The sequence below is a fragment of the Coregonus clupeaformis genome, chromosome 8, assembly GCF_020615455.1.
Source record: "Coregonus clupeaformis isolate EN_2021a chromosome 8, ASM2061545v1, whole genome shotgun sequence".
NCBI classification, from domain to species: Eukaryota; Metazoa; Chordata; class Actinopteri; order Salmoniformes; family Salmonidae; genus Coregonus; species Coregonus clupeaformis.
This window is the reverse complement of record NC_059199.1, coordinates 20,022,010-20,037,280: the sequence shown is the minus strand read 5'-3', so window position 1 is coordinate 20,037,280 and position 15,271 is coordinate 20,022,010. Positions and strand designations below refer to the sequence as shown.

Genomic DNA, 15,271 nt, shown 5'->3' with positions numbered 1-15,271 from the left:
ATACATTATGACACCTTTCTGTTTTCTCAATGACATTAAATTCAGCATTGAAAAAAGGTGCACGTTTAAGTTTGTTCAGAGGGGTATTCAAGAAGCCAAGGAAAGGGGCTTCATTAGGTGAAGGAATAGGTCATATTGAATGATGTCATCATTGATTCACAGGTAGAGTGGAGTTCTGTAATGTGTGCTTGTTTGTGTCTGTGTGTGTATATAGTTCTGTAATGTGTTTTCTTTCTATTGTGGCCCAGTGATATAAAACCTATCCACTTTTCTCCTCCATGTCTGCTGTCCCCCAACCCGCCTCTGTACTGCCTTATAACAGAAGGAGAAGAGAGAGAAAGAGAGAAGAGAAAGAGAGAAAGGTGTTAACATTTCGATGAGAGAGACACAGGGAGAGAGACACTATATTATATTATAGAAAGATATTAAAGTAATTGGCTGATTTTTTGGTTTTCTGTAGGTGAAGTTAGAGAGAGAGAGAGAGAGAGAGAGAGAGAGAGAGAGAGAGAGAGAGAGAGAGAGAGAGAGAGAGAGAGAGAGAGAGAGAGAGAGAGAGAGAGAGAGAGAGAGAGAGAGAAGACAGAAAGTTGGAGAGAGAGGGGGAGAAACAGAAAGGTAGACTAACAGTGAAGGTAGAGAATCAAATCAAATCAAATCAAATCAAATCAAATTTTATTGGTCACATGCGCCGAATACAACAGGTGCAGACATTGCAGTGAAATGCTTACTTACAGCCCTTAACCAACAGTGCATTTATTTTAAACAAAAAAAGTAAGAATAAAACAACAACAACAAAAAAGTGTTGAGAAAAAAAGAGCAGAAGTAAAATAAAGTGACAGTAGGGAGGCTATATATACAGTAAAATAAAGTGACAGTAGGGAGGCTATATATACAGGGGGGTACCGTTGCAGAGTCAATGTGCGGGGGGCACCGGCTAGTTGAGGTAGTTGAGGTAATATGTACATGTGGGTAGAGTTAAAGTGACTATGCATAAATACTTAACAGAGTAGCAGCAGCGTAAAAAGGATGGGGTGGGGGGCAGTGCAAATAGTCCGGGTAGCCATTATTAGCTGTTCAGGAGTCTTATGGCTTGGGGGTAGAAGCTGTTGAGAAGTCTTTTGGACCTAGACTTGGCACTCCGGTACCGCTTGCCGTGCGGTAGCAGAGAGAACAGTCTATGACTAGGGTGGCTGGAGTCTTTGACAATTTTGAGGGCCTTCCTCTGACACCGCCTGGTATAGAGGTCCTGGATGGCAGGGAGCTTTGCCCCAGTGATGTACTGGGCCGTACGCACTACCCTCTGTAGTGCCTTGCGGTCAGAGGCCAAGCAGTTGCCATACCAGGCGGTGATGCAACCAGTCAGGATGCTCTCGATGGTGCAGCTGTAGAATTTTTTGAGGATCTGAGGACCCATGCCAAATCTTTTTAGTCTCCTGAGGGGGAATAGGCTTTGTCGTGCCCTCTTCACGACTGTCTTGGTGTGTTTGGACCATGATAGTTCGTTGGTGATGTGGACACCAAGGAACTTGAAGCTCTCAACCTGTTCCACTACAGCCCCGTCGATGAGAATGGGGGCGTGCTCAGTCCTCTTTTTTTTCCTGTAGTCCACAATCATCTCCTTTGTCTTGGTCACGTTGAGGGAGAGGTTGTTGTCCTGGCACCACACGGCCAGATCTCTGACCTCCTCCCTATAGGCTGTCTCATCGTTGTCGGTGATCAGGCCTACCACTGTTGTGTCGTCGGCAAACTTAATGATGGTGTTGGAGTCGTGCCTGGCCATGCAGTCATGGGTGAACAGAGAGTACAGGAGGGGGACTGAGCACGCACCCCTGAGGGGGCCCCCGTGTTGAGGATCAGTGTGGCAGATGTGTTGTTACCTACCCTTACCACCTGGGGGCGGCCCGTCAGGAAGTCCAGGATCCAGTTGCAGAGGGAGGTGTTTAGTCCCAGGATCCTTAGCTTAGTGATGAGCTTAGAGGGCACTATGGTGTTGAATGCTGAGCTGTAGTCAATGAATAGCATTCTCACGTAGGTGTTCCTCTTGTCCAGGTGGGAAAGGGCAGTGTGGAGTGCGATAGAGATTGCATCATCTGTGGATCTGTTGGGGCGGTATGCAAATTGGAGTGGGTCTAGGGTTTCTGGGATTATGCTGTTGATGTGAGCCATGACCAGTCTTTCAAAGCACTTCATGGCTACAGACGTCAGTGCTACGGGTCGGTAGTCATTTAGGCATGTTATCTTAGAGTTCTTGGGCACGGGGACTATGGTGGTCTGCTTGAAACATGTTGGTATTACAGACTCAGTCAGGGACATGTTGAAAATGTCAGTGAAGACACTTGCCAGTTGGTCAGCACATGCTCGGAGTACACGTCCTGGTAATCCGTCTGGCCCTGCGGCCTTGTGAATGTTGACCTGCTTAAAAGTCTTACTCACATCGGCTACGGAGAGCGTGATCACATAGTCGTCCGGAACAGCTGGTGCTCTCATGCATGCTTCAGTGTTGCTTGCCTCGAAGCGAGCATAGAAGTGGTTTAGCTCGTCTGGTAGGCTTGTGTCACTGGGCAGCTCGCGGCTGTGCTTCCCTTTGTAGTCTGTAATAGTTTTCAAGCCCTGCCACATCCGATGAGCGTCAGAGCCAGTGTAGTATGATTCAATCTTAGACCTGTATTGACTCTTTGCCTGTTTGATGGTTCGTCGGAGGTCATAGCGGGATTTCTTATAAGCGTCCGGGTTAGAGTCCCGTTCCTTGAAAGCGGCAGCTCTACCCTTTAGCTCAGTGCGGATGTTTCCTGTAATCCATGGCTTCTGGTTGGGGTATGTACGTACGGTCACTGTGGGGACGACATCATCGATGCACTTATTGATGAAGCCAGTGACTGATGTGGTGTACTCCTCAATGCTGTCTGAAGAATCCCGGAACATGTTCCAGTCTGTGCTAGCAAAACAGTCCTGTAGCTTAGCATCTGCCCATCTGACCACTTTTTTATTAACCGAATCACTGGTGCTTCCTGCTTCAGTTTTTGCTTATAAGCAGGAATCAGGAGGATAGAGTTATGGTCAGATTTGCCAAATGGAGGGCGAGGGGAGAGCTTTGTATGCGTCTCTGTGTGTGGAGTAAAGGTGGTCTAGAGTTTTTTTCCCTCTGGTTGCACATTTAACATGCTGGTAGAAATTAGGTAGAACGGATTTAAGTTTCCCTGCATTAAAGTCCCCGGCTACTAGGAGCGCTGCATCTGGATGAGCGTTTTCCTGTTGATTAATGGCCTTGTACAACTCATTCAGTGCAATCTTAATGCCAGCATTGGTTTGTGGTGGTAAATAGACAGCTATGAAAAATATAGATGAAAACTCTCTTGGTAAATAGTGTGGTCTACAGCTTATCATAAGATACTCTACCTCAGGCGAGCAAAACCTCGAGACTTCCTTGGTATTTGATTTTGTGCACCAGCTGTTGTTTACAAATATACAGAGACCGCCACCCCTTGTCTTACCAGAGTCTGCAGTTCTGTCCTGTCGATGTAGCGTATAGCCCGCTAGCTGAATGTTATCATTGTTGTCGTTCAGCCACGACTCCGTGAAACATAAGATATTACAGTTTTTAATGTCCCGTTGGTAGGATAACCGTAATCTTAAATCGTCAATTTTATTCTCAAAAGATTGAACGTTGGCTAATAGGATTGATGGGAGAGGCAGTTTACTCGCTCGCCGTCGGATCCTTACGAGGCACCCGGATCTGCGTCCGCGATATCTCCGTCTCTTCCTCACGCGAATGACGGGGATCTGGGCCTTGTCGGGTGTCTGTATGATATCCTTCGCGAACGCCTCGTTGAAGTAAAAATATTCGTCCAATGCGAGGTGAGTAATCGCTGTCCTGATATCCAGAAGCTCTCTTTGGTTATAAGAGACGATGGCAGAAACATTATGTACAAAATAAATTACAAATAACGCGGAAAAACACACATAATAGTACAATTGGTTAGAGGGCTGTAAAACGGCAGCCATCTTCTTCCGGCGCTGTTCTAATCACGGAGGGAAGGAGGGGTCCAGACACACTCGCGCACACACACTCAAACACACTCTCACATTCACACACACACACATTTCGGGAGAGAAAAAGGGCTTGTTGTGACTGACTGTGGGTGTGACCAAAGGAGTAACTTAGACTCTTCTCCCGTTTACCTGAGGAGCTACATATAGCCGTGTGTGAGGTAGGAAACACACACTCACCCACACGTGTCGACGCTGCTGCCCTGCCGATTCACCTTGACTCACCTGGACTGAAGAAAACATATACCACACCTTAACAGGTAACATCAGTGCCTCTCTCACACACACACTTATACACACCTGAGAATTGCTGTTCTCACTTGTACAGCTTGTTAATGGTCTCAATTTTGTATTTTGTATTTTCTTTACACATTCAGGCTTTTGGATACATTATTGTGTTGGCGAGATTTTATGTTGAAATTCTTGAGTGTTTGTGTGTGTCAGCGGATGTCTGTCTGTCTCTGCCAATATAAGTCGCATGAAAGTTTTTATGAGTCACATCTCACTAAGTAAAATGCAATAACTTAAGTTCTGCAATTAGTGTGTACAGTATGTAATAAATATTGTGTGTTTTGGCCACAAAATACAAAATTACATAATTTTGCGTAAAATTGGGCACAGTCAATACCTCTAGGCAACAATAGTTAGTCAGTGGATTGGTGTGTTTCAGATAAATCTGATCTTGTAGGATTTTACTTAAATTCTTCACATTATTCTTACATTAGGATCTGTCATTTTACTAAGGGTTTTGCCAAGTGCTTCAGTAACATATTTTATTTTGTCATACATATAAGTGCATGTAGGCATACAGAATTTGATGGATAATCTTGAGTTCCACGTTGATCACTTGGGGCCGAATCCTGACCTGATATCTGTGCTCATAACTTACTGTAGACTTTTTGCATAGATTTTGCTTTGATATCAAATGAGTAATGATTATCACACACACACACACACACACTGAATCAGGGTAACAACAATCCCCTAAACACACTTGGCAGAGACTAAACAGTGCAAATGACCACAGACACACACACATACACACTTTGAGGCATGGAAACCCCAATGCGTCCCAGGAGAGGAAAAAGCAGGGTACTTCCCCATCAGCGATCACAGGGTTAATTTGATGTAGCATAATAATGGCATCTCTAGGCAATTATAATTCCGCCATCGACATGGCACTCCCAACGTTCCAAACTGGAAAAGACATGAGGTCAGGTCAGGAACAAAGAATTCCGGAAATACAGAACAGAATTCACAGGAAAAAATTACTTGACTGTTTACGTGTGTTAAATGGAAATGGAAGTGTAGTGTGTAAATTAACTCAGCGGCCAAACTGAGGAGCCACCCCTTCTACTTTTGAGAGTTTGATCCACGGGGCCTCAGTGTGTGTGATTGAGAAACAGAAACTCACTGGGAGAGAGTGAATTTTTATATACTTTATCAAATCTGATAATGTGTGCTTATGAGCATGTTTGAGCCAGGGCTATAGCCATCGTAGCTTTAGCTGCAGAAGAGTGTGTGTGTAGGAGGTGTGTGAGTGTTATGTATGTCTACCTTAAGGGTGATGGGTGGGGCTGACAATAAAGGCATCATTGTCTTTATCCACTTACACATCTGTCAGTTGTACAGACAGACACCTGAACACAGAGGAATCACCTGAGTTTTCCCCTCTGAAAAATTATGTTAAAACTGACCATACTTGATAAGATTGCAATGGAGAAAATAGTTTGACAGAAAAAAATGACATTATTTTCTCTGTAAAAGTCACTCAGTTTTGTGAGTAGGGCACCAGCAGGATTGAATTCATTTTAAATTGTAAATGTAAAACGTCTATAGTTACCTGCCTAATCCTTAACTCTGTTTGTTCTGTTTGTCCTTTGCAGGCCACTGTCCTCTCTCAGCATGTCTCTGTGTCTCATGTTTATCATGAGAGTTAATTGTTAATATTACTTATATTAATCCTTCTCTCTGTTCGTTCTATTTGTCCCTTGCAGGCCACTGTCCTTTGTCATCATGCCTCAGTGTGTGCCCTCTAACCTCTGTGTGCTAATGCTGCTGCTGACCCTGCTGCTGCTGTCTCCATTCAGCTTCAGCTACAAGGGGCTCAGCACAGGACCTGGCTGCCATCTATACCGTCAGTCTAACACACACAGACATATACAGATACACACATAGAATATACAGATATACTCACACACACACACACACACATAATGTACAGATACACACAAACACACATACTGTACAGTACAGATACACACACTCATGCTGAGCGATTAGTGCTTTTTGAGGTCGGTTAGGTTTCGGTTCGATTATTAAAAAATAATCAGGAATGAATGCTGTAACAACACAGAATAAAACAATTAATAAAAGTCCCATGATGGTAGTGACTGCCCATTACTGCTTATCACTTATAAACCATCATTTATTCAATTACTTTACTTTAATAAAATATTTCCGTTGTTGTGTATATTACATTTGTTTTATTTGATGACTTTATTATTTCATTCCAGGACATCATTTCATCTCTATAGAGCTGCTGCTTATGCTGTCTGATAAAATCACTATTTCGCAGATCTTCAAAGTAAATAAGGCATACTTTTATGACTGCTGAATACCAACTATCAATCACTTAGATCATGTATTTTCAGGTAGGGATACTTCACCAAGCAACTGCTGATTTCTACATCCCCTCACTATCGCGCATTCTTCTGTCTCTACCATAGCAGGCATAAAAGAAACACAGACCGGACAAGTAGATATGCAACGGATTATGGTCATTGTAGTTAATTACCACATTTTATATGCTAAACTATGTAGAATATTGGCCTGTTGGAAACAACAACTCCCTACTATGTCGCACAGTTCCGGCTGGATCTGATTTATCTCTAGAAAATCTGTGCAATGTGCGCATTGAGCTCACAGGAAAAAAACAGAACAAAATGGAATTCAAATAATTGAACTGATGTTGGTCAATTATTTATTTTTTTACGAAAAATAAAAGAAATGTTGGTTAATCACTTAACGCACGCACGCACGCACGCACACACACACACACACACACACACACACACACACACACACACACACACACACACACACACACACAAAATGTCCCACACCACATCTCCATCCATTCACACTAATCCCTCTCTCCTCCTTTACTCTCCTGCAGCGTTTAACGTGACCATCCGTAGTGACCGGCGTGGGACATGTAAGGGAACCCATGTTGTGTATGCATGTGTTGGGTACTGTGAGTCCAGTGCCTTTCCCTCGCGCTACTCTGTCCTGGTGGCATCTAACTTCACTCACAACATCACCTCAGCATCAAGATGTTGTACCATCAGCAAGGACGCAAAGGTAGAGTATACTCAGACAGACAGACACACACACACGCACAAACACGCATGCATGCACACACACATACGTAGGGTAAGGGTATGTCATCCTGATTACCTATTTGGTTGGAACATGGTCACTTGACATGTCTGAAATGTGATATAAAATACAATTTTACAATTGTATTCATTCCCCTAAGATCAAAGTTAGTCTGGACTGCCCTCGCGCTCGTCACCATGACGACATTGAGATCCTGACGGCGCGGGCCTGTCACTGCGACATGTGTCGCAAGTCACGCTACTGAGACGCCACTGTCGCCGTGGGAACACGCAACAAACTGTAACATGAGGACTGGGATAAGAAGGAGTCCCAAGTAGAGCAATCTGTCAATCAAATGTACTGTATATGTGTGAGAGGGTGTGAGAGGGTGTGTGAGAGAGAGAGAGAGAGAGAGAGAGAGAGAGAGAGAGAGAGAGAGAGAGAGAGAGAGAGAGAGAGAGAGAGAGAATGGCGTGTGTGCATGACTTGAGAAAAACTTTTTATAACGTTGCTTTATTTAAGAATTGTTGGTTTAAACATTGGTTTAAGACAGGAGAAGACAGTTTGTGACCCTGTATGAGTTACACCCTATTCCCTATGTAGTGCACAACTTTTGATCAGGGTCCATAGCGCTTTGGTCAGAAGTAGTGCACTACAAAGGGAATAGGGTGCCATTTGGGATGTATCCGTAGGCACTGACTGCCAGTTAAACCACTATAGGTAATACAATAATTAACCATACATAGATCTGCTATACAGCCCCTACCACAGAACTAGAATGTGTAGAACTATAATCCACTTTCAAATCAATGGGTGGACTGGCAGCCAATTTGAGTGTTTACCAATCAAGTTGCCATGGTCAGTAGTTCCAATTCTGTTCTATTCATTCTATTTCTATGGCCACTACAACAGACAGACATTGTGAGACGAAATAATGTACATAAAACTTTATTTATATTAATGAGCTTGAACAACTGATGTTTTGTAAATAAGTGACAAGAAATAATGTTGGAAGTGTTGACGAAAATAAAAATGGAAAAGATCACTACAGATTTGTAAAGTAGTTTGCTGTGTAATAACAGCAATATGAAACCCTCTTGGTCTTTCTCTCTCCACACACACACACACACACACACACACACACACACACACACACACACACACACACACACACATACGTACACACATACACACACACACCCTCCTCTCATATCCTCAATATCTCTCTCTCACAAACAAACACACACCCTGCTCCCCCTCCACCCCCACTCATACACATACTCCTTTCACTACCATCAGAAGGTCTCACACTCAGTGTCCTGTGTGAAGAAGACAGTAGCGGCACTGCAGGGTGATAATATAGGGGTAGAGGGGTGAGACACACACATACACTCCCCACACAGCTCTAGGTGTAAAGGGGGGAGACGTGAAGCTGGCAGCCTGGCAGATGGGCCGTCAGGTAACGGTACGCCCGTAGGAACACACATGGTGGTGCCGCTGGATGTAGGGGGGCTCTGGGAGCAACTTCTTTAGGGGCGACAGGAACAACATAACAACCCTATTAATCCTGCCAACGATAGATCATTGTTTTTGTATAAGGCGAGATATGGCGAGATGATATGTTGAGATGGCAAGACGTGTGACGACATATAGAGCACTATTGGACCAAGCAAGAATAAACACACACAAAATTGGAGGCTTGGAGGCGGGGCAAGCTCAAAAAAGGCCTATCATTGTTCAAGGAAGTGTCCAGGTGTGTACATGTGTTTGTGCGAGTGTGTGTGTTGTCCTGGTTACCTCCCTCCCAGGTGATGCAGCAGTCAAAAGACCAATTGGTTTTTAAAAAGATCAGAATTGGGCTGCCTGTGTAAATGCAGCCAGAGAGAGGGAGCGGGGCAACAACATCCTGAGACAGAGGGAGGGAGTGAGGGAGGGAAAGAGAGAGAGCGAGAGAGAGAGAGAGAGAGAGAGATAACGAGACAGAAGAGAGAGAGAGAGAGAGAGAGAGAGAGAGAGAGAGAGAGAGAGAGAGAGAGAGAGAGAGAGAGAGATGGGGGGGGGGTGATGATGAGAATGTTCTGATGGCTCAATACACTTTAAACTCATACATCAAATTTACATCTGGTCTACAACATCTGGTCGACAACATTTTTAAAATAATTTAGGGTAACTTTCACATAAGTTACTATCAGTTCAATCTTGCATCATATAAGACAGGTAAGTCAAACTATTGAAGTCTCTTCTGTTCTGACACTACAAACATATAGAACTCCCCCTAGCGTACGTCATGATTCCTGCACGGCCGGCCAAGAGATCTCTGTGCTGAGCCTGAGCAACTTCGCAAGTACAGTGATAAGTTCTTGTCATGATAAAGGGAATAAAATGTCCATCAGTTATACAGATATTTTATTGTATTAAAATTGTAAGCTAAACTGATTTCTAAACGTTTACATCAATGATGTAGATGCGTTCTTAGAGTTCTACTGGTTGCTATCACCGTCATATCAACAGAATCAAAGGTCTGTTTTGTTCACGTACAGAAATGTACATGAAAACATTTATATTCCGACGGCAAGGCTGATGGTCCTCGTGCGCTCAAATTACCTGGAGTGACGCGCGCGGTGCCAAGAAACATCATTGTCATGAGCCATGTCCGTTAACTACAAAAAAAGAAAGGGAGTAAACTATTTTTAAGGAGCAACAAATCATTTAACATTTCCCAAATGTTGTCAAAATAAAGATAACCACCAACAACGAAGTAGCCTATACAAACCTGTTTTGTAGGCTACGTAAAGACTAGTTTAATTATAAAAACAACAGTTGGGCATCTTCTCCACTGTCTGAATATGCCCTATCTCGGAACAAATGTGTTGTTGTTGCTTTTAGTCCAATTATAATGAAATGCACTTAAACTTGGCGACTCCCGGTAAAATGTAGATTTCTGCCTAAATAGACATTCCCAAAAGTAAATATTTTTCATGAGATGGCCCTAAATAATAACTAGTAATGATGCATAATTCTAGAAAGATCTGGAACCCACCATTCTAGTAAAACATTGTTATAAATTGCTGAGGTGTACTCACTTTTGAGGACACAAGCTCAAAACATATTATTAAAAAATACAAAAAATCATACATTATTTTTTCCCTATTCAACAAAAGTGGAGGAATAGGGCTTGAAATGAATGAAATGCGTTCTAAATATAGTAACAATCAAATTATGACTTACTATACAATTTCACCTTTCTCATAAATGTAAAATAAATATGATACAAATTTGGCCACATTTCATATAACTGACAACAGAGCATTTCCTGCCAAGCGTCGTCTGAGCAATGCAGAGACACTATTCGAAAGATACTATTCGAATGTCTGCAGATTTCGTCCCTCTTTGACCAAGAGAAAGTGGTCGTGTTTCAATTCAAAAAAATTATTTCATGTTTTTTTTATGTTGAAAGCTATAAATTCGACTGAGATTGATTGAAGATATTCACTTGTGGTGACAATCAATGCAACTTCCAATTGACAAAATGCATCCCATAACATTTTAACATGGAAAGACGTGAAGCTGTTCTATCATTCAGCCTACAGTAGAAGCCAATGTGTGGTGTTCAATGTAGGCCTACATTCCAATATACTTTTTTTAAAAACATGCAGGGCTTGACATTAACCTGTTTATCCACTTATCCTTCAAACAAGGAGCTGACTGAAAATGTTGTTGTGTTGTTTGATGCAAGAAAAACACACGCAGAAAACCCCCAGATTTACCAACGGGATGGGAGGAGGGATACAGTGGGGGAAAAAAGTATTTAGTCAGCCACCAATTGTGCAAGTATTCCAACTTAAAAAGATGAGAGAGGCCTGTAATTTTCATCATAGGTACACGTCAACTATGACAGACAAAATGAGAAAAGAAATTCCAGAAAATCTTCATTGTAGGATTTTCAATGAATTTATTTGCAAATTATGGTGGAAAATAAGTATTTGGTCAATAACAAAAGTTTCTCAATACTTTGTTATATACCCTTTGTTGGCAATGACACAGGTCAAACGTTTTCTGTAAGTCTTCACAAGGTTTTCACACACTGTTGCTGGTATTTTGGCCCATTCCTCCATGCAGTGAGCAGTGATGTTTTGGGGCTGTCGCTGGGCAACACGGACTTTCAACTCCCTCCAAAGATTTTATATGGGGTTGAGATCTGGAGACTGGCTAGGCCATTCCAGGACCTTCAAATGCTTCTTACGAAGCCACTCCTTCGTTGCCCGGGCGGTGTGTTTGGGATCATTGTCATGCTGAAAGACCCAGCCACGTTTCATCTTCAATGCCCTTGCTGATGGAAGGAGGTTTTCACTCAAAATCTCACGATACATGGCCCCATTCATTCTTTCCTTTACACGGATCAGTTGTCCTGGTCCCTTTGCAGAAAAACAGCCCCAAAGCATGATGTTTCCACCCCCATGCTTCACAGTAGGTATGGTGTTCTTTGGATGCAACTCAGCATTCTTTGTCCTCCAAACATGACGAGTTGAGTTTTTACCAAAAAGTTATATTTTGGTTTCATCTGACCATATGACATTATCCCAATCCTCTTCTGGATCATCCAAATGCACTCTAGCAAACTTCAGACGGGCCTGGACATGTACTGGCTAAAGCAGGGGGACACGTCTGGCACTGCAGGATTTGAGTCCCTGGCGGCGTAGTGTGTTACTGATGGTAGGCTTTGTTACTTTGGTCCCAGCTCTCTGCAGGTCATTCACTAGGTCCCCCCGTGTGGTTCTGGGATTTTTGCTCACCGTTTTTGTGACCATTTTGACCCCACGGGGTGAGATCTTGCGTGGAGCCCCAGATCGAGGGAGATTTTCAGTGGTCTTGTATGTCTTCCATTTCCTAATAATTGCTCCCACAGTTGATTTCTTCAAACCAAGCTGCAGATTCATTCTTCCCAGCCTGGTGCAGGTCTACAATTTTGTTTCTGGTGTCCTTTGACAGCTCTTTGGTCTTGGCCATAGTGGAGTTTGGAGTGTGACTGTTTGAGGTTGTGGACAGGTGTCTTTTATACTGATAACAAGTTCAAACAGGTGTCATTAATACAGGTAACGAGTGGAGGACAGAGGAGCCTCTTAAAGAAGAAGTTACAGGTCTGTGAGAGCCAGAAATCTTGCTTGTTTGTGGGTGACCAAATACTTATTTTCCACCATAATTTTCAAATAAATTAATTAAAAATCCTACAATGTGATTTTCTGGATTTATTTTTTTCATTTTGTCTGTCATAGTTGACGTGTACCTATGATGAAAATTACAGGCCTCTCTCATCTTTTTAAGTGGGAGAACTTGCACAATTGGTGGCTGACTAAATACTTTTTTCCCCCACTGTATACGTTCGAAGGAGCCCGCTGCTTCATCAAGTCCTCGTACATCTGGGATGGACCAGTGAGGCTTCAAGGTGACAGTTAAAGAGGACAGCTCTCACTCTCGAACTGCTCAGAGGAAAGGAGAGGAGACGAGAGGAGAGAAGGAGGAGAGGTGAAATACACTCCTCTCTCTCTGCTCTAGCTCCCAACTCGTAAAACAAGAGGAAAGCTGGCTTTGGCCAGTGGATAGAACATTTATCTCACAAACATGATATTTTAATGGATTTGAAATGTACTACAACTGATTATGTACAGCTTACGGCTTGTACCTGCTCTGCTCTTAGGGAACAGGCTGTATGTTTTTTCTCTTTGGGCAGACTAGATTTAGCTTCACACACTTTCTGATTCAGTGGGAATCAGATGATGTCAGTGTCATTTGCATTGAAAAACGCCTACGGTACACACACACACAGACACACACACATACCCACATACACAGCTAGAATAACCTGCCCTGGTTTTTAAGGAGTGATTCACTTGTCTCTAGGCACTCCTGAATTACCTCGGCCCCAGTTTACATCAACATCAAGCATTGTAGGTCCTGTGTAGCTCAGTTGGTAGAGCATGGTGCTTGCAACGCCAGGGTTGTGGGTTCGTTTCCCACGGGGTGCCAGTATGGAAAAAAAAAAAATGCACTCACTAACTGTAAGTCGCTCTGGTTAAGAGTGTCTGCTAAATGACTAAAATGTAAATGTAAACCACTTGACAAAATAAAATGCATTATTATGTCCATACCATTATTACAGAGTCAGACAAATTATGATGCCCTTTGCCTATTGGCTACTTAAGACTGTCTCAATTTACAACATTGCCCCTTTAAGACAAAATAATAGTCTTTACCCAACTCGCTTTCAAAGATGTCTAGAAATGTACACGTTTTGTGCTCTTGTAGGAAGCAATCACTCCACCATTGCTGACTACAAATTATCAATAACTGGGCTAATAATTCACTAAAAGAACATGGTTGTGTTTCAATTCTACAAAAATATTTCATGTTTTTTTTTTATGTTGAGAGCTATAAATTCAGCTGAGAATATCACAGTGAGATGAAACCACAATTACCGGATTCGCTAGACTGTCCCTTCTAATACGTTGTCTCCCAGGCTCCGTCGCTCAGAGGCTATAGGTTCTTTGTCTGGATAGAACAGAAAATGTGACACTCACTCCCTATGCAAATGTAGGGTGTGAAACCTGACACTTCAAGTCAGCCCCACTGACAGAGTGGTAGCGGAAAGCAGACAGATGGGGCTTTCTGGCACTATAAGGCACTGGACCCTGTGACATTCACAGAGTGCTCTGTTCACCACAATATCAGTCGGAACTGGTACAGAACCGCTCAAAGTCCCCTATTATAACATCTATGCCCCATTAGATGGATGGAGTGATAGGGACAAGAGAGAGAGAGAGAGAGAGAGAGAGAGAGAGAGAGAGAGAGAGAGAGAGAGAGAGAGAGAGAGAGAGAGAGAGAGATAAAGAGAGAGAGATAAAAGAGAGAGAGAGAGAGAGAGAGAGAGAGAGAGAGAGAGAGAGAGAGAGAGAGAGATTACACACGAGACCATTAAAAAACGACACACACACTCCATTGTTTTCTCAAAGTGAAGTTAATTTAGCACATCATCTTCTCCTTTTTACAACCCCAGTTTAACTTGACTGTACATTAATCTACCCAGCTGTTGGTCCCCGAAAAAAAAATACATTGTCATCCTTGATCGTTTCTATGTTTCTGAGCACGGATAGCTTACAGACCAGACCAGGAGGACAGTGCAATTCTAGTTTAGTGATGCTACGTATGCGTACATATTCAATTCCATTATTCCATTATTATTGCTGCTCTATAATTCTACTGGCGGGAACCTCTTCTTTCCATTGATAAATTGCGTTCCAATTCTGGATTTCCGGAAGGATTCTTCTAATTCTAGAACAGAATAGTGGAAGGGAAGATTCTTCTCCCAGCGAACTGACTGACTGACAAATGGGGGAATTATGGGTAACTTGCAAAATTCAGGAAGTGTTTTAACGATAGTGAGGTTTGTTTCTTTTATGTATTTTTTTGTTTTGTTGAAATTAAAAACAGTTAGAAGAGTGTTGAAGGCTGCTGGTCTGGTTGTCTTGGTAACAAGACACAAGAAAAACCTCCAGATTCACAATCAATCGAAAGTGTTACATTCTGATTCAAACCCTGTTCCTACGAAAGGAGAGAAAGGGAGAGAAGAAAGAGAGAAAGAGGGATCGATGCCACGTCTCTCCCTCTATCACTCTGTCTATACACATCACCTGTCACTTTTACACTCATACCGAACTCTCTCACACACACACACACACACACACACACACACACACACACACACACACACACAAACACACACTTCCATCACCTCTGCATCTTACACACATGAACACACACACGAACACACACACACACACATACACAC

General features: G+C 42.8%; 1 protein-coding gene across 1 annotated transcript; it reads left to right on the top strand.

The window, feature by feature from the left end:
- Positions 1–6,063: 6,063 nt before the first annotated feature.
- LOC121572727 (glycoprotein hormone alpha-2-like) lies at positions 6,064–7,693 on the top strand. The gene is made up of 3 exons (XM_041884749.1): positions 6,064–6,184; positions 7,226–7,410; positions 7,589–7,693. Exons 1-3 carry the CDS (start codon positions 6,064–6,066, stop codon positions 7,691–7,693), a joined length of 411 nt encoding a protein of 136 aa, XP_041740683.1.
- Positions 7,694–15,271: the final 7,578 nt, after the last annotated feature.

Excerpts from the sequence above, each read along its gene's own strand:
- LOC121572727 (XM_041884749.1), top strand. The coding sequence starts at position 6,064 with ATGCCTCAGTGTGTGCCCTCTAACCTCTGTGTGCTAATGCTGCTGCTG. Across the intron at positions 6,185-7,225 it reads ACCTGGCTGCCATCTATACC|CGTTTAACGTGACCATCCGT; the intron begins GTCAGTCTAACA and ends ACTCTCCTGCAG. Across the intron at positions 7,411-7,588 it reads CCATCAGCAAGGACGCAAAG|ATCAAAGTTAGTCTGGACTG; the intron begins GTAGAGTATACT and ends CATTCCCCTAAG.